The 19,612-nt window shown below is 42.4% G+C and overlaps 1 protein-coding gene and 1 pseudogene across 2 annotated transcripts in view; one reads left to right on the top strand and one right to left on the bottom strand.

Moving 5' to 3' along the window:
- LOC100969679 (patched domain-containing protein 3-like) overlaps positions 1 to 17,929 on the top strand; it is a 29,239-nt pseudogene extending 11,310 nt beyond the window's left edge.
- KLHL23 (kelch like family member 23) overlaps positions 16,516 to 19,612 on the bottom strand; it is a 17,878-nt gene continuing 14,781 nt past the window's right edge. The window contains exon 4 of one of the 2 annotated variants that reach the window (XM_034954455.3): positions 16,516 to 18,885. In XM_034954455.3, the coding sequence (XP_034810346.1) occupies positions 18,575 to 18,885 (311 nt within the window). In that variant the 3' untranslated portion in view covers positions 16,516 to 18,574. The remainder of the gene's footprint in view (positions 18,886 to 19,612) is intronic. The other variant, XM_034954459.3, reaches the window with a different exon arrangement.

The following is a 19,612-nucleotide window of genomic DNA, read 5'->3' as shown; positions in this document are numbered from 1 at the left end:
GCGAAACCCCGAATCCGTAGCCGTCTGCCCGCGACTGCCAAGCCGACCGCCTGAAGGGGCCGCTGTCCCGCGCCTTCCAGTGGCTGGGGTGGTGGTGGGCACCCCTGATCTTCCTCTGGCGCCCATGATGCTGCCGGCCGTGCTGGGCTCCGGCTTCCTTTACCTGCCCGAGGACGAAGAAGGTCTGGAGGAGCCGTGCGCCCAGGGGAGCCCGGCCAAGGCTGAGTGGGCTTCATGCGGGGCCATTTCACCACCACCGACTCCTACCGCTTCTCCAGGAGGAGCCCCGAGGCCAATTTCGCCTCCATTTTGGTGGTCTCCCACAGCGACTTATAGCTGGAACCAGATACCTTTGCCGAAGTTGGTAAATTGGGCAGCGTGATGCAGGATCTGCAGGTCCCAAGGGGAAACGGAAGCCACATCCAGTACCAGCAGGTGTCCCTGAGGTACCAGACGCTCTGTGTGCCCCCCAACCCGCTCCTGGATGCCTGGCAGGTGGACAAAACGCTTGACCTGAGCAGCATCACCTTCCCCATCTACAACCACAGCGGGCATCTTGTCTTCCTGACCGGCTTCTTTGGAAGACACATCTTGGGGGACAGCTTGGGAATGGGCCAGTTACTTCTGCAGGCCAAAGCCATGCAGCTGCTGTACTACCTGAAGACCCAGCACCGGAGGACAACGTGCAGAGCAAGCAGTGGCTCACCCATTTCCTCCACCAATTTAACAATATTAACAACAGTCTGGCCATGAAGAAAATTGAGGTACCTGGCGGTTCAGGTTTACAAGGAGGCCAAGAGAAGGTGGGAGGGATGAGGAAGACTTGTTCCCAGAACCGTAACAAAAGCACCGCATGACTACTTCAAGGGGTCCTTGCCTCAAAGCCGGGTTTGCTTTACTGTATTTGTCACTTAATCCAACTCTTTTAAATTAACACCGACGGATGCCAGGAATCGTGAATTCTTGGTAACATTCAGGTCGGTAACACAAATCCTGTGTCCACCAGATGGGGCTGTTCAGCACAGACACTGATCTTCATGTTTAATTTTGGGGTTTGGTTTCTTATCATATTACAGTGCTTTGACATTCTACTTTTAGTTGAAGTCTTCACTGGTTTTGGGGAGCCCCCAAAACTTGCTTGGAGCTCGCTGAGTTTTTTTTTTTTTTTTTTTTTTTTGGCAGGTGGTCCACTTCACATTGCTTTCCAGACAACTGCAATTTGAGGCAACTTCTATGACAGTGATCCCTTTGTTTCACTTGGCATACATTCTAATCATAATATTTGCAGTCACATCATGCTACTGTTGCTGCAAGTTCTGGATCAAAAGTATCATCTGTGAACCTCAAGAGCAGGGGGGACTTGCCCACCCCACTCTCAAGAAGATGAGGGTCTTCAGGGTGGTCAGCATGTCCTCGTCCATCCTGACCCTGCTCCACTCTGAGCCCAGCTGGCCGCCCCGGAGTCCACTTCTGAACCCTTCAGCAGCTCTAATAATTTCATAAACCAGTTGTATGCTGTCATTTTAGTGAGGCTGAGTAAATGTTTGGATTCATGGGGCTTCTTAACTGTGTGCAATTCCTGCCCCAAACTTTCTTAGACAAGTTTCTTCTTGTTCAAGAAGACAAAGGTTATGGGCTCCATTACCTTGTCTTCCTAACTTCTTTCAAAAGCAGATATAAAAGGGAATAGACATGTTTTTAAACCAATAACTTTGTGTTAAAAATACTGGAAAATACTTTTGTGTGTGTGTGTTGATTGGACCTCCTAACATGTTGACAAGCAAAAATGTTATATGGAAGAGCCTTTCTAAAAGCTGAACCTCTGAGAATAAATGCCTTATACTAGGAATTGGGGAAGAGAAAAGCAGAAGGAAGTTCTAACAAAGATCGTGTTTTAAAGACTTTCAGAAATTATGAAGGGCACCTCTCTGAAAAGTACTCCAGTATGATGTTCCTTGAAATGGATATGGCTGTCAGGATGTTGCTTCAGAGTGTGAAGTCAAATGCATGCTAACCTTCCAGTTTTGTTTTTGTTTTGTTTTGTTTGACACAGAGTCTCTGTCACCCAGGCTGGAGTGCAGTGGCACAATCTCGGCTCACTACAATCTCTGCCTCCAAGGCTTAAGCAATCCTCCCACCTCAGCTTCCCAAGTAGCTTGAACTACAGGTGTGCACCACCATGCCTGGCTAATTTTTGTATTTTTAATAGAGATGGGGTTTTGCCATATTGCCCAGGCTGCTCTTGAATTTCTGAGCTCAAGTGACCCACCCCCCTTGGCCTCCCAAAGTGCTGGGATTACAGGCATGTGCCACCATGCCCTGCCAACCTTACAATTTTTTAAAAAGAGACAAAATGTGGTTGAATTATCTGGAGCTAATAAGAAAAAACTTGAAGCAACCATTAATCAATCTAATCATGTTCTCTGAAAATATAACCAGCCATTCGCTATTTAAAACTTGTAATTTTTTTTATTTACAATAAGTATGGAAACTATACTGCCATCTGATTATAAATGACAATAAAATATTAATTCAACCCTTTAAAAAATTTTATGAAGAACAAAATGCTCTAAACTTTCCTACTTTTAATGTATGTTTAGTATTTCTGGCTGGAATTCCATACCATTCTTTCCTTCTTACTAAAATCTCAAGTTTCAGGTGGCAGCTTGCCAGTTTCAACCTCACCTTCTCATCTGCTTTCTGATTAAAATGTTTAAGAAATCCGGCCAGTCATGGTGGTTCACGCCTGCAATCCTAGCACTTTGGGAGGCCAAGGCAGGTGGGTCGCTTGAGGTCAGGAGTTCAAAACCAGCCTGGTCAACATTGTGAAACCCTGTCTCTACAAAAAATTAGCCAGGCATGGTGGCGTGTGCCTATAATCCCAGCTACTCGGGAAGCTGAGGCACAAGAATTGCTTGAGTCTGGGAGGTGGAGGTTGCAGTGAGCCGAGATCATACCACTGCACTCCAGCCTGGGCAACAGAGAGAGAGACTCTCTCAAAACAAACAAACTAACTAACTCAATAAATAAATAAAATAAAATCTGGAATTATTAAAAATTCATACCCAAACTGCATGTTGGCATTGTTATTCTAAGAATGGTGTGTGTGTGTGTGTGTGTGTGTGTGTGTGTATGTGTGTGTGAGGGAGGGAGGGAGGGAGGGAGAGAGGGAGAGAGGGGGAGAGAGAGAGAGGGAGAGAGGGAGAGAGGGAGAGAGAGAGAGAGAGAGAGAGAGAGAGAGAGAGAGAGAGAGAGATGTGGAATAAAGCAATGAGTTACAATGTGATATCCCAGGTGACCTTGAGAACCAGAATACTTTCTGTGGGAAAAAGGGCTACCTATAGTTGTTAAAATGCTTTTATCATTTCCCTGACAATGCTAGAACCTTAAACATGTTAAATTCTAATACCCCTCTCCTGCTTTTGTGTTATGTATTTTTTTTCTAATTTTTAGAATTATTTATAGTGAGCTATATAGCCCAGGCTGGTCTCAAATTCCTGAGCTCATGCAACCCTCCTGCCTTGGCCTTTCAAAGTGCTGACATTACAGGCATGAGCCACCACACCCAACCTGTGTTATTATGTATTTTAATTTTAGGCCTAGAGACAATGAACAATCCAGTAGCAATAAGCATCCCTAGCATCCAGACTATAGTCTTTAATGAGAAATACCATTTCTTACTAAAAGAAACTAGTGCTGCTTAAACAAATGGTTCATTCCAGGTTTGACGCAGGAATTGTACAAAATGGGCCAGGTGCATCTTGTTATACAAGATAGCAAAGAAGCTATCAAAAACTATTAAGGTTTTAACTGAAGTAGTTGGAAACAATCTGCAGACGATTCCACTGGCTCAAGATGGAATAAATCATGCATGAATAAGAGTAACTGCAGTGGACTGAAAAAAAATGTTTAAATTAATGATTTAAAAATGATTAAATAATGATTTTTTTAAAAACCTAACCGGCCGGGCACGGTGGCTCACACCTGTAATCCCAGCACTTTGGGAGGCCAAGGCGGGCGGATCACGAGGTCTAGAGATTGAGACCATCTTGGCCAACATGGTGAAACCCCATCTCTACTAAAAATACAAGAAAAATTAGCTGAGCGTGGTGGTGCACGCCTGTAGTCCCAGCTACTCGGAAGGCTGAGGCAGGAGAATCGTTTGAACCCGGGAGGCGGAGGTTGCAGTGAGCCAAGATCATGCCACTGTACTCCAGCCTAGCTACAGAGCGAGACTTCCTGTCTCAAAAAAAAAATAAATAAATAAACCTAATAAATCATCTTTGGAGGACGCTAACAACTATTTTGCAAACTAGTAAATAAAGGGAAGAATCAAGCATTTAACCTGCCTTTCCTACACAAACTGTAACTCTGAGTAAACAACTAGTAAATGAGGGAATGTCTCTTTTTATAGAAGTATTTAAACAAATAGACCAAGAAGAGACAACAGCGGCCAGGCGCGGTGGCTCATGCCTGTAATCCCAGCACTTTGGGAGGCCGAGGCGGGCAGATCACGAGGTCAGGAGATCCATCCTGGCTAACACGGTAAAACCCCGTCTCTACTAAAAATACAAAAAATTAGCCAGGCGTGGTGGCGAGCGCCTGTAGTCCCAGCTACTCAGGAGGCTGAGGCAGGAGAATGGCGTGAACCCAGGAGGTGGAGCTTGCAGTGAGCTGAGATCGTGCCACTGCACTCCAGCCTGGGCGACAGAGCGAGATTCTATCTCAAAAAAAAAAAAAAAAAGGAAGAAACAATAGCATTGGAAATCACCATTTTGCAACCCTTAATGAATTAAGGATCTAGGATTGAGCATCTACAGCTGCTAACATCACAGACAACCAGACGTTAGGTTTTTGGTTTTTTTTTTTTTTTGAGATAGAGTATCACTCTGTTGTCCAGGCTGGAGTGCAGCGGCACCATCTCGACTCACTGCAACCCCTACCTCCCAGGTTCAAGTGATTCTTGTGCCTCAGCCTACTGAGTAGCTGGGATTACAGGTGCCCGCCACCATGCCTGGCTAATTTTTTTGTATTTTTAGTAGAGATGGGGTTTCACCATGTTGGCCAGGATGGTCTCGAATTCCTGACCTCAAGTGATCCCAGCCTCGCAAAGTGCTGGGATTACAGGCGTGAGCCACCACGCCTGGCCCAAATGTTAGGTATCTTTTGTCAAACACATCATCACCTATGAAGTAGTCTTGACAAAAACAAAATCAAACCTGAATCTGATTAGGCCTCTAGATCTAAGTATCAACATATAGGACATACAGAGAACAGAGGAATGTGCTAATCTACACAACATGAATCAGTAAAATACCAACATTGAAAAAGTAGGATATATGATCAAGGTTTTTCAACAAATACACTGCCAGGAGTTGAAATAAAGAAGAGATGGACAAGGAATTTATAAAATAAGAGAGCTAAAAGACAAAGCAAAGCTAAATACAGTGTTTAGAGATTTACAGTTGGGTGATGTAGTGAGTTGAATGCAAATATGACCATGTCCTACTACCTGGAACCTATGAATGTTACCTTAATTGGAAAAAGGATCTTTGTACATGTAATTAAGGATTTTAAGAAAATCATCCTAGAGGCCAGGTGTGGTGGCTCACGCCTGTAATTCCAACACTTTGGGAGGCCAAGGCGGGTGGATCACGAGGTCAGGAGATCGAGACCATCCTGGCCAACATGGTGAAACCCCATCTGTACAAAAAAAATACAAAAATTACCCGGGTGTGATGGCACATGCCTGTAATCCTAGCTACTCTGGAGGCTGAGGCACGGGAATCACTTGAACCCAGGAGGCGGAAGTTGCATTGAGGTGAGATCTTGCCACTGCACTCCAGCCTGGCAACAGAGCGAGACTCCACCTCAAAAAAGAAAAGAAAAGAAAGTCATCCTAGATTACCCTGGTGGCCCTAAATCCAACAACAAGTGTCCTTATAAGAGTTAGGCAGAGGGAGATTTGACACAGATGGAAGAGGAGGAGACAATGTGACCAGGGAGCAGAGATTGGAGTGATGTGGCCACAAGTCAAGGAATGCCAGCAACCACAGGACGCTGGAAAAGAATGGATTCTTCCCTAGGTCCCCCAGGGGTGCAGCCCTGCTGGCACCTCAAATTCAGACCTCTGGGCTCCAGAACTTTGAAAGAACACATTTCTGTTGCCATCTAGTTTAATTTTTTACAGCAGCCACAGGATGCTCATAATACAGGTGGATAATATCCAAGAGAAAGAAAATAATCCCCATAGTGAAGACAGAGGTTATCGATAAGGGTTTGGGAGATACATGTGGAGGGTGTCTGGGGTAGTTGGCAAGGTATTCTCTCCTGACATGGATGCCAGTTGCAAGGTAGTTGCCCTTTAATAACTCAAGCTGTACATTTGTCTCATGTGGATTTCTGTATTCGTATCATATTTAACAGTAAATAAAGTTTTCAAAAAATCATATAACTAGTAAAGCTCTTATCTCAAATGTCTGCCCGTGCACAAGGAGGGCCTGTGTTCTCTAGACAGGGAAGAAGGTACGACTCATTTCCTTGATGGTCAAGGTGTGAGGAGGGAAAAGCTATAAAGGGTTAGAGGAGGGCTGCAGAAACACACCTTCGGGAAACCACAAGTACCACTTTTATGTATTTATCTGTCCAGGAAAGAACTAGAAACAAAAGTTTGTCTGTGAACTTTCAAATGAAAGATGTATTTCACAAGTCTCTGCTGAAAGTGTTCACAGATTATACATGCTCAGCCTGACTTTTAAATGCCACTGAACAAAAGTTGGGGGGTGGGTAATAATTAACTACACTCTACTAAGGCTGATGGATACAGCGCTGGTATTTCAGATTTCCCAACGAGAACCTCTGTAGGTACTTGTAGGTATACAATCTTGTGGTCTGTTTTGAATTTCAAAGGTAAAAGTTGAAATGTTGGCAATCTTGTGTATCCAACGTGGCACAATTTGCAGTGACTCTTCCTAAACCAGCTCAGAACACCCTTAGGAGGCGGCCAGTTGGGATCTACAATATTCACTGGAGGTTTCAGCAGGATGCTCAACACCCATCCAGTGAGGCCCCCACAAAAATATTATCTTTTAACTCAGAGGGCCCCAGTACGAGTTTAACAGTCTATGACTCACAACTTCAAAATAACATCGAAATTCAATTCAGAGTTAAAGACTGTATGACGATGCCCCGGATTTTAAGAAGACAGTTCTGTTGGCCATATTTTTATGTTCATTGCTATATAGTCCATAAAATTTGTGTCACAACTTGTTCTTTTCTTGAATTTTTATAATTTGTATACCCCAATTTTACTAAAGACTACTATATTGTTTTTGTTTTTCAACCTTTATTTTAGGTTCAGGGGTACATGTGCAGGTTTGATATACAGGTTAATTTGTGTCATGGGGGTGTGTTGAACAGATTATTTCATTACCCAGGCATTAAGCCTAGTACCCAACAGTGTTTTTTGTTTGTTTTAGGCAGAGTCTCGCTCTGTTGCACAGGCTGGAGTGCAGTGGCATGATCTCAGCCCACTGCAGCCTCTGCCTCCTGGGTTTAAGCAATTCTCATGTCTCAGCCTCCAGAGTAGCTGGAATTACAGGCATGCACACCCATGCCTGGCTAATTTTTATACTTTTAGTAGAGACAGGGTTTTGCCATTTTGGCCAGGCTGGTCTTGAACTCCTTACCTCAAGTGATCCACCCACCTTGGCCTCTCAAAATGCTGGGGTTACAGGTGTGAGCCACTGCACCTGGCCCCAATAGTTATTTTTTCTGCTCCTCTCCCTCCTCCAACCCTCCACCCTAAAGTGTTTGTTGCTCCCTTGTGTTCATGGATTCTCAGAATTTAGCTCCCATTTATAAGTGAAAACATACAGTATTTGGTTTTTTCTTCCTGCACTAGTTTGCTAAGAATAATAGCCTCCAGCTCCATCCGTGTTCCCACAAAAGACATGATCTCACTCCTTTTTAAGGTTGCATAGTATCCCATGATGTATGTGTACCACATTCTCTTTTTGCAATCCGTCATTGACATTTAGGTTGATCCCATGTCTTTACTATTGTGAATAGTGCTGCAATGAACATTTGCAGGCATGTGTCTTTATGGTAAAATGATTTATATTCCTTTGGGTATATGTATACCCAGTAATGGGACTGCTGGGTCAAATGATAGTTGTTTTTAGCTCTTAGAGGAGTCACCACACTACTTTCCACAATGGCTGAACCTAATTTACACTCCCACTAACAGTGTATAAATGTTCTCCTTTCTCCACAACCTCACCAGCATCTGTTATTTTTTTTCAGTTTTTAGTAATAGCTATTCTAACTGGTGTGAGATATTACCTCACTGTGGTTTTGATTTGCATTTCTCTAATGATCAGTGATACCGACCTTTTTTTCATAGGCTTTTTGGCCACATACATGTCTTCTTTTGTAAAAGGACTAGTATATCTTGGCCGGGTGTGGTGGCTCACACCTGTATTCCCAGCACTTTGGGGGGCCAAGGCGGGGGGATCACCTGAGGTCAGGCGTTCGAGACCAGCCTGACCAACATGTAGAAACCCCATCTCTACTAAAAATACAAAATTAGCCAGGCGTGGTGGCACATGCCTGTAATCCCAGCTACTCAGGAGGCTGAGGCGGGAGAATCGCTTGAACCCAGGAGGCAGAGGTTGCAGTGAGCCAAGATCACGCAACTGCACTCCAGTCTGGGCAACAAGAGCAAAATCCCGTCTCAAAAAAAAAAAAAAAAAAAAGGCCAGACACAGTGGCTCACGCCTGTAAACCCAGCACTTTGGGAGGCTGAGGCGGGCAGATCACGAGGTCAGGAGATCGAGGCCATCCTGGCTAACACGGTGAAACCCTGTCTCTACTAAAAATACAAAAAATGAGCCGGGCGTGGTGGCGGGCTCCTGTAGTCCCAGCTACTCAGGAGGCTGAGGCAGGAGAATGGTGTGAACCCAGGAGGTGGAGCTTGCAGTGAGTCGAGATCGCACCACTGCACTCCAGCCTGGGCAACAGAGCGAGACTCCGTCTCAAGAGAAAATAAATAAATAAATAAGAAAAACGACTAGTATATAATGTTAGGTGATGCTTTATTTATTACCTTCAATAAAAATGAGAATTCCTCTCATTTAATTTCTTGACAATAGAATTAATTTCATATAGAGTCTTTCAAATGTGAAGCATTGGTAAGTTGTGTTATTTACTATTGTGATAGTTAATGAAGCTTTTTTTTTCTTTTTTTTTTTTGAGAGAGAGGGTCTCACTCTGTCACCCAGGCTGGAGTGTGGTGGCATGATCATAGCTCACTGCAGCCCCAAACTCCTAGGCTCAAGTGACCCTCCCACCTCAACCTCTTGAGTAGCTAGGACTACAGGCATGTGCCACCACGCCCAGGTAATTTTTTGGATTTTTTTTGTAGAGTTGCACAGGCTGGTCTTAAATTCCTGGCCTCAAGTAATTCTCTAGCCTGGGCCTCCCAAAGTGCTGGGATTATAGGTGTGACCACCACATCTGGCCTAATGAAGCCTTAATATCAGTATTGATATTTCATAACTTTATAAATATTATTTTCTTACACTGCTCTATTTCTTAGCTGTCAAATAATAATTGCTATAGCTAAAACACCTTATGAAATACTTGATATTATGAAATACTTTGGTTGTCTTATATAGATTGACATTTAATAATAATTGGGCTAGGCACAGTGGCTCATGCCTGTAATTCCAGCACTTTGGGAGGCCAAGGCAGGCAGATCACTTGAGGTCAGGAGTTCGAGACCAGCCTGGCCAACATGGTGAAATCCCGTCTCTACTAAAAATACAAAAATTAGCTGGAGGTGGTGGGGTACCTGTAATCCCAGCTACTTGGGAGGCTGAGGAATGAGAATCGCTTGAACCCAGGAGGCGGAGGTTGCAGTGAGCTGAGATCCGGCCACTGCATTCCAGACTGGGCAACAGAGCAAGACTTTGTCTCAAAATAATAATTGGCAAATAAATTATATGAAAACAACTTTTTATATTAGCCTCAAGAAAGATGAACTCTTTATCACCTTGAGTCTTTCTCTCTCCTAGAAGCAAAAACCTTTTTTTTTTGCTAGAGGACCACCCGCCTAGAACCCTTCTTCTAATATCTTAGAGGTTAGAACTGCTTCACATACATTCCTCCACCAAACACTGGCAAGGAGGATGGACTATCCATGATTGGCTTAGGGTAATTAAGATTCAAGTTACATGGCCTCCTAATATGCAAAAAGACCTGGGGCTCTTGATAATCTACATCTTTGACACAATTAGTCACTTGTCTTGCATTATATTTTGCTTCCAGCCCTTGGCAGAATGGTCTAATAGTCAATGACCCTGTCACCAACTTCTTTTTTTTTCCCTAAACCTACTTTCTATCTTCCACTCCTCAGGAGTTCCTGACACCCATCATTGTTTTTTGTTTTTTTCTTTTTCTTTCTGTCAGAATCTCCTCTCAAATCAAATGGAATTGCGAAAGTCAGAATAAGACAATATATCACTATCTGTGGTATGCAGAATAATGGTCCCCTAAAGATGTCTACATCTTGATCTTTGGAATCTATGTATCAGGTTACATGGAAAGGAGAATTAAGGCTCCTAACACTGATACGGTGAAACCTGTACCACGCTTCTATCCTGCAGAATTATAAAATAAATTTGTATTAGTTTAAGCTACTAAGTTTATGGTAATTTCTTACAGAAGTGATAGAAAACACAATACACTTTCCAAAAATATTTACATTTTAACAAGGGACAAAGCCCTTCCTTGACTTAGCACATTTTTGGTTGCAAGAGATAGAAACTTGATTCAAAACAAAAAAGGATCTATTGGGTCACATCACCATCCAACTGTGGAAAAGACAGGAATGGAACTGTGTCAGGAAGGCCTAGAACCAGACGTTAACATCATCCCCCATCCCCAGTCACTGGGCATCTGTATCTGTTCTCTTCATTCACACCAGCTTAGTCCCAACGGCAGGGAACTTGGCCAACCACAGCTCTAGGTCTGCCCCCATGACTCAAACACCTCCCATTAGGCCCCATCTCCAATCCTGGGGATCAAATTTCAACATGAGGTTTGGAGGGGAAGAATTTCCAAACCATAGCATTCCACCCCTGGCCCCCAAAACTGATGTCCTTCCCACATGTAAAGTACAATCATCCATCTCAACGGTCCCAAATGTCTTAAGTTGTTCCAGTACCAACTCAAATGTCCAAAGTCCAAAATCTCATCTGAGATTCAAGAACAGTTCCTTTCAGCTATGAGCATGTAAAATAAAAAACAAGTTATTTAATTCCAAGATACAATGGTTATACAGGCATTCCCATGTCAAACATTCCCATGTCAAATGGGAGAAATCAGTGAAAAGAAAAGGGTAATAGGCCCCATGCGTGTCCAAAACCCAGCAGGGCAGGCATTAAATCTTAAAACTCCAAAATAATCTATGACTCTATGTCCTGCAACCTGGGCACACTGGTGGGTCCTGAGGCCTTGAGCAGACCCATCCCTGTGGCTTTTCTGGGTGCAGCCCATGTGGCTGCTCTCATAAGGTGGAGTCAAATGCCAGAGGCTTTTCCAGGCTGAAGGTACACACTGCTGGTGGCTCTATCATTCTGGGGGCTGGAAGGCAGTGGCCCTCCTGCAAATCCACTAGGCATTACTCTAGCAGAGGCTGCCTGTGAAGGGTCTGACTCTGCAGCAGGCTTTTGCTTGGGCACCCAGGCTTTCCAATAAATCCTCTGAAATCTAAGTGGAAGCCACATCTCCGTAGCTCTTGCATTCTGTGGGCCTGCAGAATTAATACCACGTGGATACCACCAAGGCTTCCACCTCGTGCCCTCTGGAGCAGCAGCACCAATCTTATCTGGGGTTCCTGGGGTCATTTGAGCCACAGCTGCTACAGCCTGGGAACAGCATCCTGAAGCAGTGAGGAGCAGTGGTGCCCTGGTCCTGTTCCCCAAAACCAATCTGTCCTCCTAATACCCCTAGGCCTGTGATGGGAGGGGTGGCTGCCCAGCGGAAATTTCGATTTGTGAAATGCCTTTGTGGCCTTTTCCCCACTGTCTTGACTATTAGTACCTAGATCCCTTTTTGTCACCCTAAACTCTTTAGCAACCTGTGGCTCCAGCTTGACCCTTGGATTCCTCTCCTGAATATGCTCTTTCCTTCTCTATTACATGACCAGGCTGAGAATTTTCCAATATTTTACACTCTGCTTTTAATGATAAATTCTGCCTTTAAGTCATTCCTTTGCTGCTGCAATTCAACATATGCCGTTAAAAGTAATCATATACTTCTCGATTGCTTTGCTGCTTAGAAATTTCTTCTGTCAATTACACTAGGTCATTACTCTTATGTTTGGTCTTCCACAAAGCCCTAGGGCATGGACACAATGCAGCCAAGTTCTTTGCTGTGCTGTAACATGGGTGATCTCTGCTTCAGTTCCCAGTAAGTTCCTCATTTCCACCTGAGACCTTGTCAAGATGGCCTTTACTGTCTATATTTTTTTTTAATTTTTTAAATTTTTTAAAAGTCCCCATTTGACATACTGTCTACATTTCTATCAGCATTTTGGTCATAACCAATTAATCAATCTGTAAGAAGTTCCAACCTCTTAGAATTTCCAATCTCTAAACTCCTCATCTTTTTGTCTTCTTGTAACCAGGGGCCTCGGTGTTAAAAATCACCCACTTTCTTTTTCTTCCTTCCCTCTCTAGACACTCCCTTTCAGCACAATGTATGCTTATCTAATTAGGCTCTTGCTTGAGAAATCCCAGAGGCTAACCTTGAAACAAATCAGGGACAGAGCCCTCATTGAGGAATTCTCCCATTTGGAGGGAGTAACTAACAATTAGTCCACCATCATCAGGCCGAAGTCAAGATAATGCCAACCAGACGTCTGGACAGGCATTACCCAAGATAACCACTGGAACAAGACACACAGACCCTGTACCCTGCATCTCCACATGTCTCCAAGTTTCCGTTTAAAAACCCTATGGTAAATTTTAAAATGTAAGATGGTACTTTCATTGCAGCACTATTCACAATAGCAAAGACATGGAATCAACCTAAATGCCCATCAGTGATAGACTGGATACAGAAAATGTGGTACATATACGCCATGCAATACTATGCAGCCATAAAAAATGAGATCATGTCCTTTGCAGGGACATGGATGAACCTGGAAGCCATTATCCTCAGCAAACTAATGCAGGAACAAAAAAAGCAAACACCACATGTTCTCAATTTAAGTGGGAGCTGAATGATAAGAACACATGGACACATGGTGGGGGACAACACACTAGGGCCTGTGGGGATGGAGGCTGAGGGGAGGGAGAGCATCAGGAAGAACAGCTAATGGGCGCTGGGCTTAATACCTAGGCGATGGAATGATCTGTGCAGCAAACTACCATGGCACACGTTTACCTGTGTAACAAATCTGCACATCCGCACATCTACCCGGGAACTTAAAATAAAAGTTGAAGAAAAAAATAAAGATGGTACTTTCGAATGCTTGTTCACTATGTTCTCAAGTTTGCTGGCTCTCCAATTAAACCTGCTTTTCCTCCCACCAGTCCTAGCCTCTAATGACTGGTGTTTGAGCGGCAGCAGCTGAACCTAAGTCTGGTTACATTCTGAGCCCTCCAAACTCTTCCAACCTCATCCCATTACCCAGTTCCAAAGCTGCTTTCTCATGTTTAGGTATTGTTAAAGCAATACCCCACTCCTCAGTACCAATTTTCTGTCTTATTCCATTTTGTATTGTTATAAAAGAATACCAGAGACTGATAATTTATTAAGAAAAAAAGGTTTATTTAGGCCGGGTGGGGTGGCTCATGACAGCACGTTGGGAGGCCAAGGCTGATGGATCACGAGGTAAAGAGATTGAGACTATCCTAGCCAACATGGTGAAACCCCGTTTCTACTAAAAATACAAAAATTAGCTGGGCGTGGTGGTGCACACCTGTAGTCCCAGCTACTCTGGAGGCTGAGGCAGGAGAATCCCTTGAATCGGGGAGGCGGAGGTTGCAGTGAGCCGAGATTGCACCACTGCACTCCAGCCTGGTGACAGAGCGAGACTCCGTCTCAAAAAAAAAAAAAAAGAAGAAAGAAAAAAAGGTTTATATAGCTCAAGATTCTGATGGTTGCAAAGTCCAAGACTGGGCATCTGCATCTGATGAGGGCCTCACACCTGCTTCCACTCACGGTGGAAAGCAAAGGGGAGCTTGTGTGTGCAGAGATCACATGGCAAGAAAAGGAAGAGAAAGGAAGGGAGGTGCCAGGCTCTTTTTAACAACCAGCTCTCATTGGAACAGAGAACTCCCCCACAAGGGAGGGGGTTAATCTATCCATGAGGGATCTGCCCCCAAGACCCAAACACCTCTCATTAGGTCTCACCTCCAACACTGGGGAGCAAATTTCAATATGAGACTTGGAGAGGTCAAACATCCAAACCATAGCATAGTCCAAGTGTGGGTGCCCCATAAAAAAAGTTAGGGCATCAGCACAGTCACAGCCTTTGAAGAACTGCTCTAAGGCAGACAGAAGCCCCAAGCTGTGTCTGCTGTGACCTAAGAAATGTAAGCCGTATTTATAGTTTCAGACATTTTCAGACTAATAAAACAAGTGTTTTTTGTTGCTTTGCATACGTGAAGGGAGGGAGGATGGAGGGCTGACTGTCTGCTACTGGCTGATCCAGCACCTAAACTGATCATATAAACAGCGATCTCCTCTGCAGTCTGTATTAGTCAGCTTGGGCTACCATAATGGGTGGCAAACAAGCAATTTTTTTTCTCACAGTTCTGGAGGCTAGAAGTTTGAGATCAGGGTGCCAATATGGTTGGGTTCTGGTGAGGGCTTGCTTCTGGCTTTCAGACAGCAAGATGTCTTTTCTTATAATGACACTTATCATGTTAAATCAGGGCCCCATCCTCAGTACCTCATTTAACCTTAATTACTTCCATAAAGGCTGTATCTCCAAATATAGTCACATTGAGAGTTGGGGCTTACAGATATTTATTTATATAAATGTGAAAACATAGGGCAATGTGCCTTTGAGCAAGTACCCTAGATGCTAATCCTCTTTCAGTTCCAGCTAAAACACTGAAAATAAAACCTAAGAGAAATAACAGCTTCTAAAATTTGGATAAACTCATCTTAATTAATCCACGCTTAAAATAATCTCCATGGTTTTCACTATTTTGTAAAATAATGTTTGACCTCCCAAAGCAATGGCTTGCATTTGATTTTAGTGAAAGACAAATATACAAAAATACATACATATATATATATATTTTTTTTTTTTGTAGAGACAAGGTCTCACTCCGTTGCTCAGGATGGAGTACAGTGTGATCATGGCTCTCTGTAACCTGAAACTCCTGGGCTCAAGAGATCCTCCCTACTCAGTCTCCCAAGTAGCTGGAACTACAGGCATGCACCATGTTGGGCTAATTTTTTTTATTTTTTGTACAGATAAGGTCTCCCTATGTTTCCCAGACCGGTCTCGAACTCCTGGCCTCAAGCAATTCTCCCACCCCAGCCTCCCAAAGTACTGGGATTACAGGCGTGGGATTACAGGCTGGGATTACTAAAATGTTTGGCCTTAGTAAAATATTTTTCATCATACTGCAGTGACTTCAAATTTGAAAAAGTTGACAGAAAGCTGTACACCTTTGTAATCCTTTTTGCTGTGCACAAATCCATAGCAAAAATGTTTTCTAACAGAAAACAGGAGCTTTTGACACAAAGTACAGCATTTTAAAAATTCAAAAAGAGGCCAGGTGCAGTGGCTCATGCCTGTAATCCTAGGACTTTGGGACGCCAAGATGGGCGGATCACCTGAGGTCAAGAGTTCAAGACCTGCCTGGCTAACATGGTGAAACCCTCTCTCTACTAAAAATAAAAAAATAAAAATAAAAATAAAAATTCAAAAAACAAACAGAAAATAGGAGCTGAAAATTAAATACCTCAGATCACAAACTATTTTCAAGATCCTTCAAGCACCTCCAGCATGCTTTTCTGTAAAAATAATCCATATCATCGTCCTTGTATGCTGGACGTACATATGAAATACTAGATCTTGAGAAGGCCAAGAATAAGATGCGGTCCATAATCTCTAACTTAGCCAAGAGATACACAATTCATATATAAATGACCAATTCTTAAATGTGATAATGGGAGTCTTACTGTGGCTGAAACAGGAAAGACTTTCCAGAGAAGGCCAGACTTGACTCAGGAGTTTATAGGACCTACATAAACTGGCAAAGGAGGGGAAGGTGACTGCAACTGTTCTCACCTATGCCATAAAGTGGATCTCTAAAGCACTACTGAGCAGCATATTAGTTCTAGCATTAATTGCTAAATGTTCTTCAGAGCAATAAAATAGTCTACAATTCAATTACAGAATGAAGTAGTGTATAACTCACTTGTTTTCATTAGTTCAGACTATACTTCAACCCAATCAGCCCAAATTCAAGCAGTCTTACTATGTACAGTGATTTATTTTTATTGAAAGTACAAAGTAATATTAAAGAAAAGATTTAAATAAATAAAGTCATTCCATATCCGGCTATACTAACACAATGAATTTGTTTTGCAGATTACCTTCCACATGCATAAAGATTTTACAAAGTCACAATCATAGTATGCATACTATTTTGTATTGTGCTCATTTTACTTACCATATCAAACATGTCCACGTTTCTACAGTCTTCCAAATAATTATTTTAATGGCAGTATAATACTTCACTATTTTTCTTATCCCACTTTCTTGACATGGAGTTTTTTCCCCCAATTTTTGTTATTATAAAGAATGCAGACATAAATGTCTTCATGCATTTATCTTTTTTCTGAATTATTTTTAAGGTTAAAAGTATAGAAGTAGAATTTATGGGGCAAAGGATATGGTCATTTTTACAGCCCTTGCTATGTAGTACCATATTGTGTTTCCAAAGGGTTGTATCTATTTAAAATGCCATCTGAAATAAATGCATTAAAATCTTCCTTCTAAATTTTTTTTTAATCAGAAATGCTAGGTAGTTTTAAACTTCAGTAAGTTAAAAATAATTATTGTCTCTTTTTAAAAAATGAAGAGTGTGGAATAGATGGTCTCACAGATAACTAATGGTGTAAAGGAGTTAAGCAACACATCCCAACTATTCCCAAGTTATGGCACATATGGAAAGCGATGCTGTAGGCACACTGAGGAAAATGGACAAAGGTGGTTCTGGCCCAGAGGCTCCAGCCACCCAGGCCACCTTTGGATGTAGCAAGGGGTGAGGGGATCTGTATCTAGGCCTGTCTGTGATTTGCAGTGCCAGTGTGCATGGCTCAGGAAGCTCTAATCAAGGAGAGGTTAAATGACTTAAGTCACAAAATCTAGTTACTGGCAGCTTTGGGAAATAAATGCAAATATCTTCTTGTCAATGTATTTTCTACTAGTCACAACTGCTCTACATGCTTTCTGGCTCTAAAATTCAATCATATATGCAGACATGTATCTATATTTAAGAATAAAGAGGATTTCCTAACATGCTTGAACTAAAGACACCTAAGCTAGCAATTTACATCAAAGCTGAAAATTAAAAACAGTCCTTAGCATAAACAAATATTTGACTATCTTCTCATTTATTTTTCAGACTTGCCATTCTTTTAAATTTAGTTTGTAAGCTCTTTGAACAGTAACAATCTTTTGCACAGTATTTTGTATATCTCTGGTAGTCAGTAAATAGAGAGTAACAATAAATTACACTATAAAGGAAAAAACTAGACAAAGTAAATCCACATTCTAAATAATTCTGAAGGTGAAAAAAGTGTTAAGTGTTGATTTTGTAGAGGTAGAGAAGATTCCCTCTTTAAATGTCAAATTCCTGCTAGCTAAATGGATTTTTTTTTTTTTTTTTTTTGAGACAGGGTCTCGCCAGGTTAGTCTCCAACTTCTAGGCTCAAGTGATCCTCCTGCCTCAGCCTCCCAAAGTGCTGGGATTACAGGCATGTGCCACCATGCCCAGCCAGACATCTTAATATGCACTATCTACTATATTATAGGCTCTTGAGAAACATTTCATTCCGCAGAATGGTTCTGATTTATCCCCAGTGTTGATGCTACCAAGAGGAAAAGATTCACTACAAAGGTAGTTCACCTTTTACCAAGTGTCAAATATTCCACATTACCTTTGAAAACCAGAGATTATAGGTATTAATCCCACTGATTCAACTGTGTATATATATACATATATACGTATATATATACATATATACGTATATATGTATATATATACACACATATATGTATACATATAAACATACATATGTATATATATACGAACACATATATGTGTGTGTGTGTGTATATATATATATATATAAGATTTTTATTGACCATGAATCACCATATTTGGGAGTACAGTAGGGTTAGGAATTACAATTTACTGATCCCCTATCATGTGCCAGACACAATTATCAGGTAAGGAACTTCAAACCCTGCATTCTTTTTTTTTAAAAACTATACTCCAAAAAAGTGATTGCTTGGTCATATCTGCAGATTCAATCAGACATTATACACACAAACACACCCATGAGACCGCATGGCACTGGGAAGATTACCCACTATTTCCCACTTATTAAGATCTGGATCATATTTCTCAATGCTCTGAAGATACGTTCCCTTTGAGTAGGAGTATCCTCCAGTGACATAAATACATCCATTCATGATGACGGCACCGCACTCCATCCTCCTTTCCATCATGGGAGCTATCTCTCTCCATTCATTTTGTTCAGGGTCATAGCATTCTGTGATTGTAGTTTGTCCACCGACTAGATAGAGCTTATTTTCAAACGGAACTGAGCACAATCCATATTCTTTTAAAAAGAAAAAAAGAAAACAGCAATTTTTTAAAGGATAACAAACAAAAGAGATTCCACAGTGTGGTAATGTAATAATCCTTTAAAATTTAGCACACAAAAAATAGGGGAGTGGTGGCATTTTGATTCAGGCACACAATACTGCAACGCTGAAGCTGAAAATCATTCCCTGTCACCTAATTCAGATCGCCTGTTCCTGCCATGCTGCCATTATCCTTCAGCTTGTCCTTAGCTGGCTCTGTAGGAGGCCAGGGAGGAACTCACCCAACAGATCACCTTTCTGGGAACTTCCCAACACAGACAACTTTTACTTGACACCTATCTGTAAAAGATGGTAGCAGTAGAATCCTTATAGAAAGACACACTCGATAAGCAGTGGTGTCCCTTCAGGTCTTGGCAGCTGTCTCCTTAACCAATGGCAGGCAATCTGGCATGCCTGCTGTCACAGGTGCCACACAGGATGGCCTTGTGTGCTTCTCACACTGCCAGTCCAGTTATGAACTCAAGAAGCTAAAGAAACGTACCCAGACTCGTGGGGCATGACAGTCTATCATCCTGAGAAGCTGTGAAGGGTGCCCCCAGGCGGAGGGCTGCTGTGTGGGATCCGGGTCCTGGGGCTGGAAGTATGTATATGGGGGGGGTCCTCCTCCTAGGCTGTTTTAATGTTTTCCATTTTATCTCCCCCTCTACACCCAAACCTGCTGGATCTTCAAAGCACCAGGAT

This window comes from Pan paniscus, chromosome 13 (genome assembly GCF_029289425.2).
Source record: "Pan paniscus chromosome 13, NHGRI_mPanPan1-v2.0_pri, whole genome shotgun sequence".
Classification (NCBI taxonomy): Eukaryota; Metazoa; Chordata; class Mammalia; order Primates; family Hominidae; genus Pan; species Pan paniscus.
This window is presented reverse-complemented; position numbering and strand designations above follow the sequence as displayed.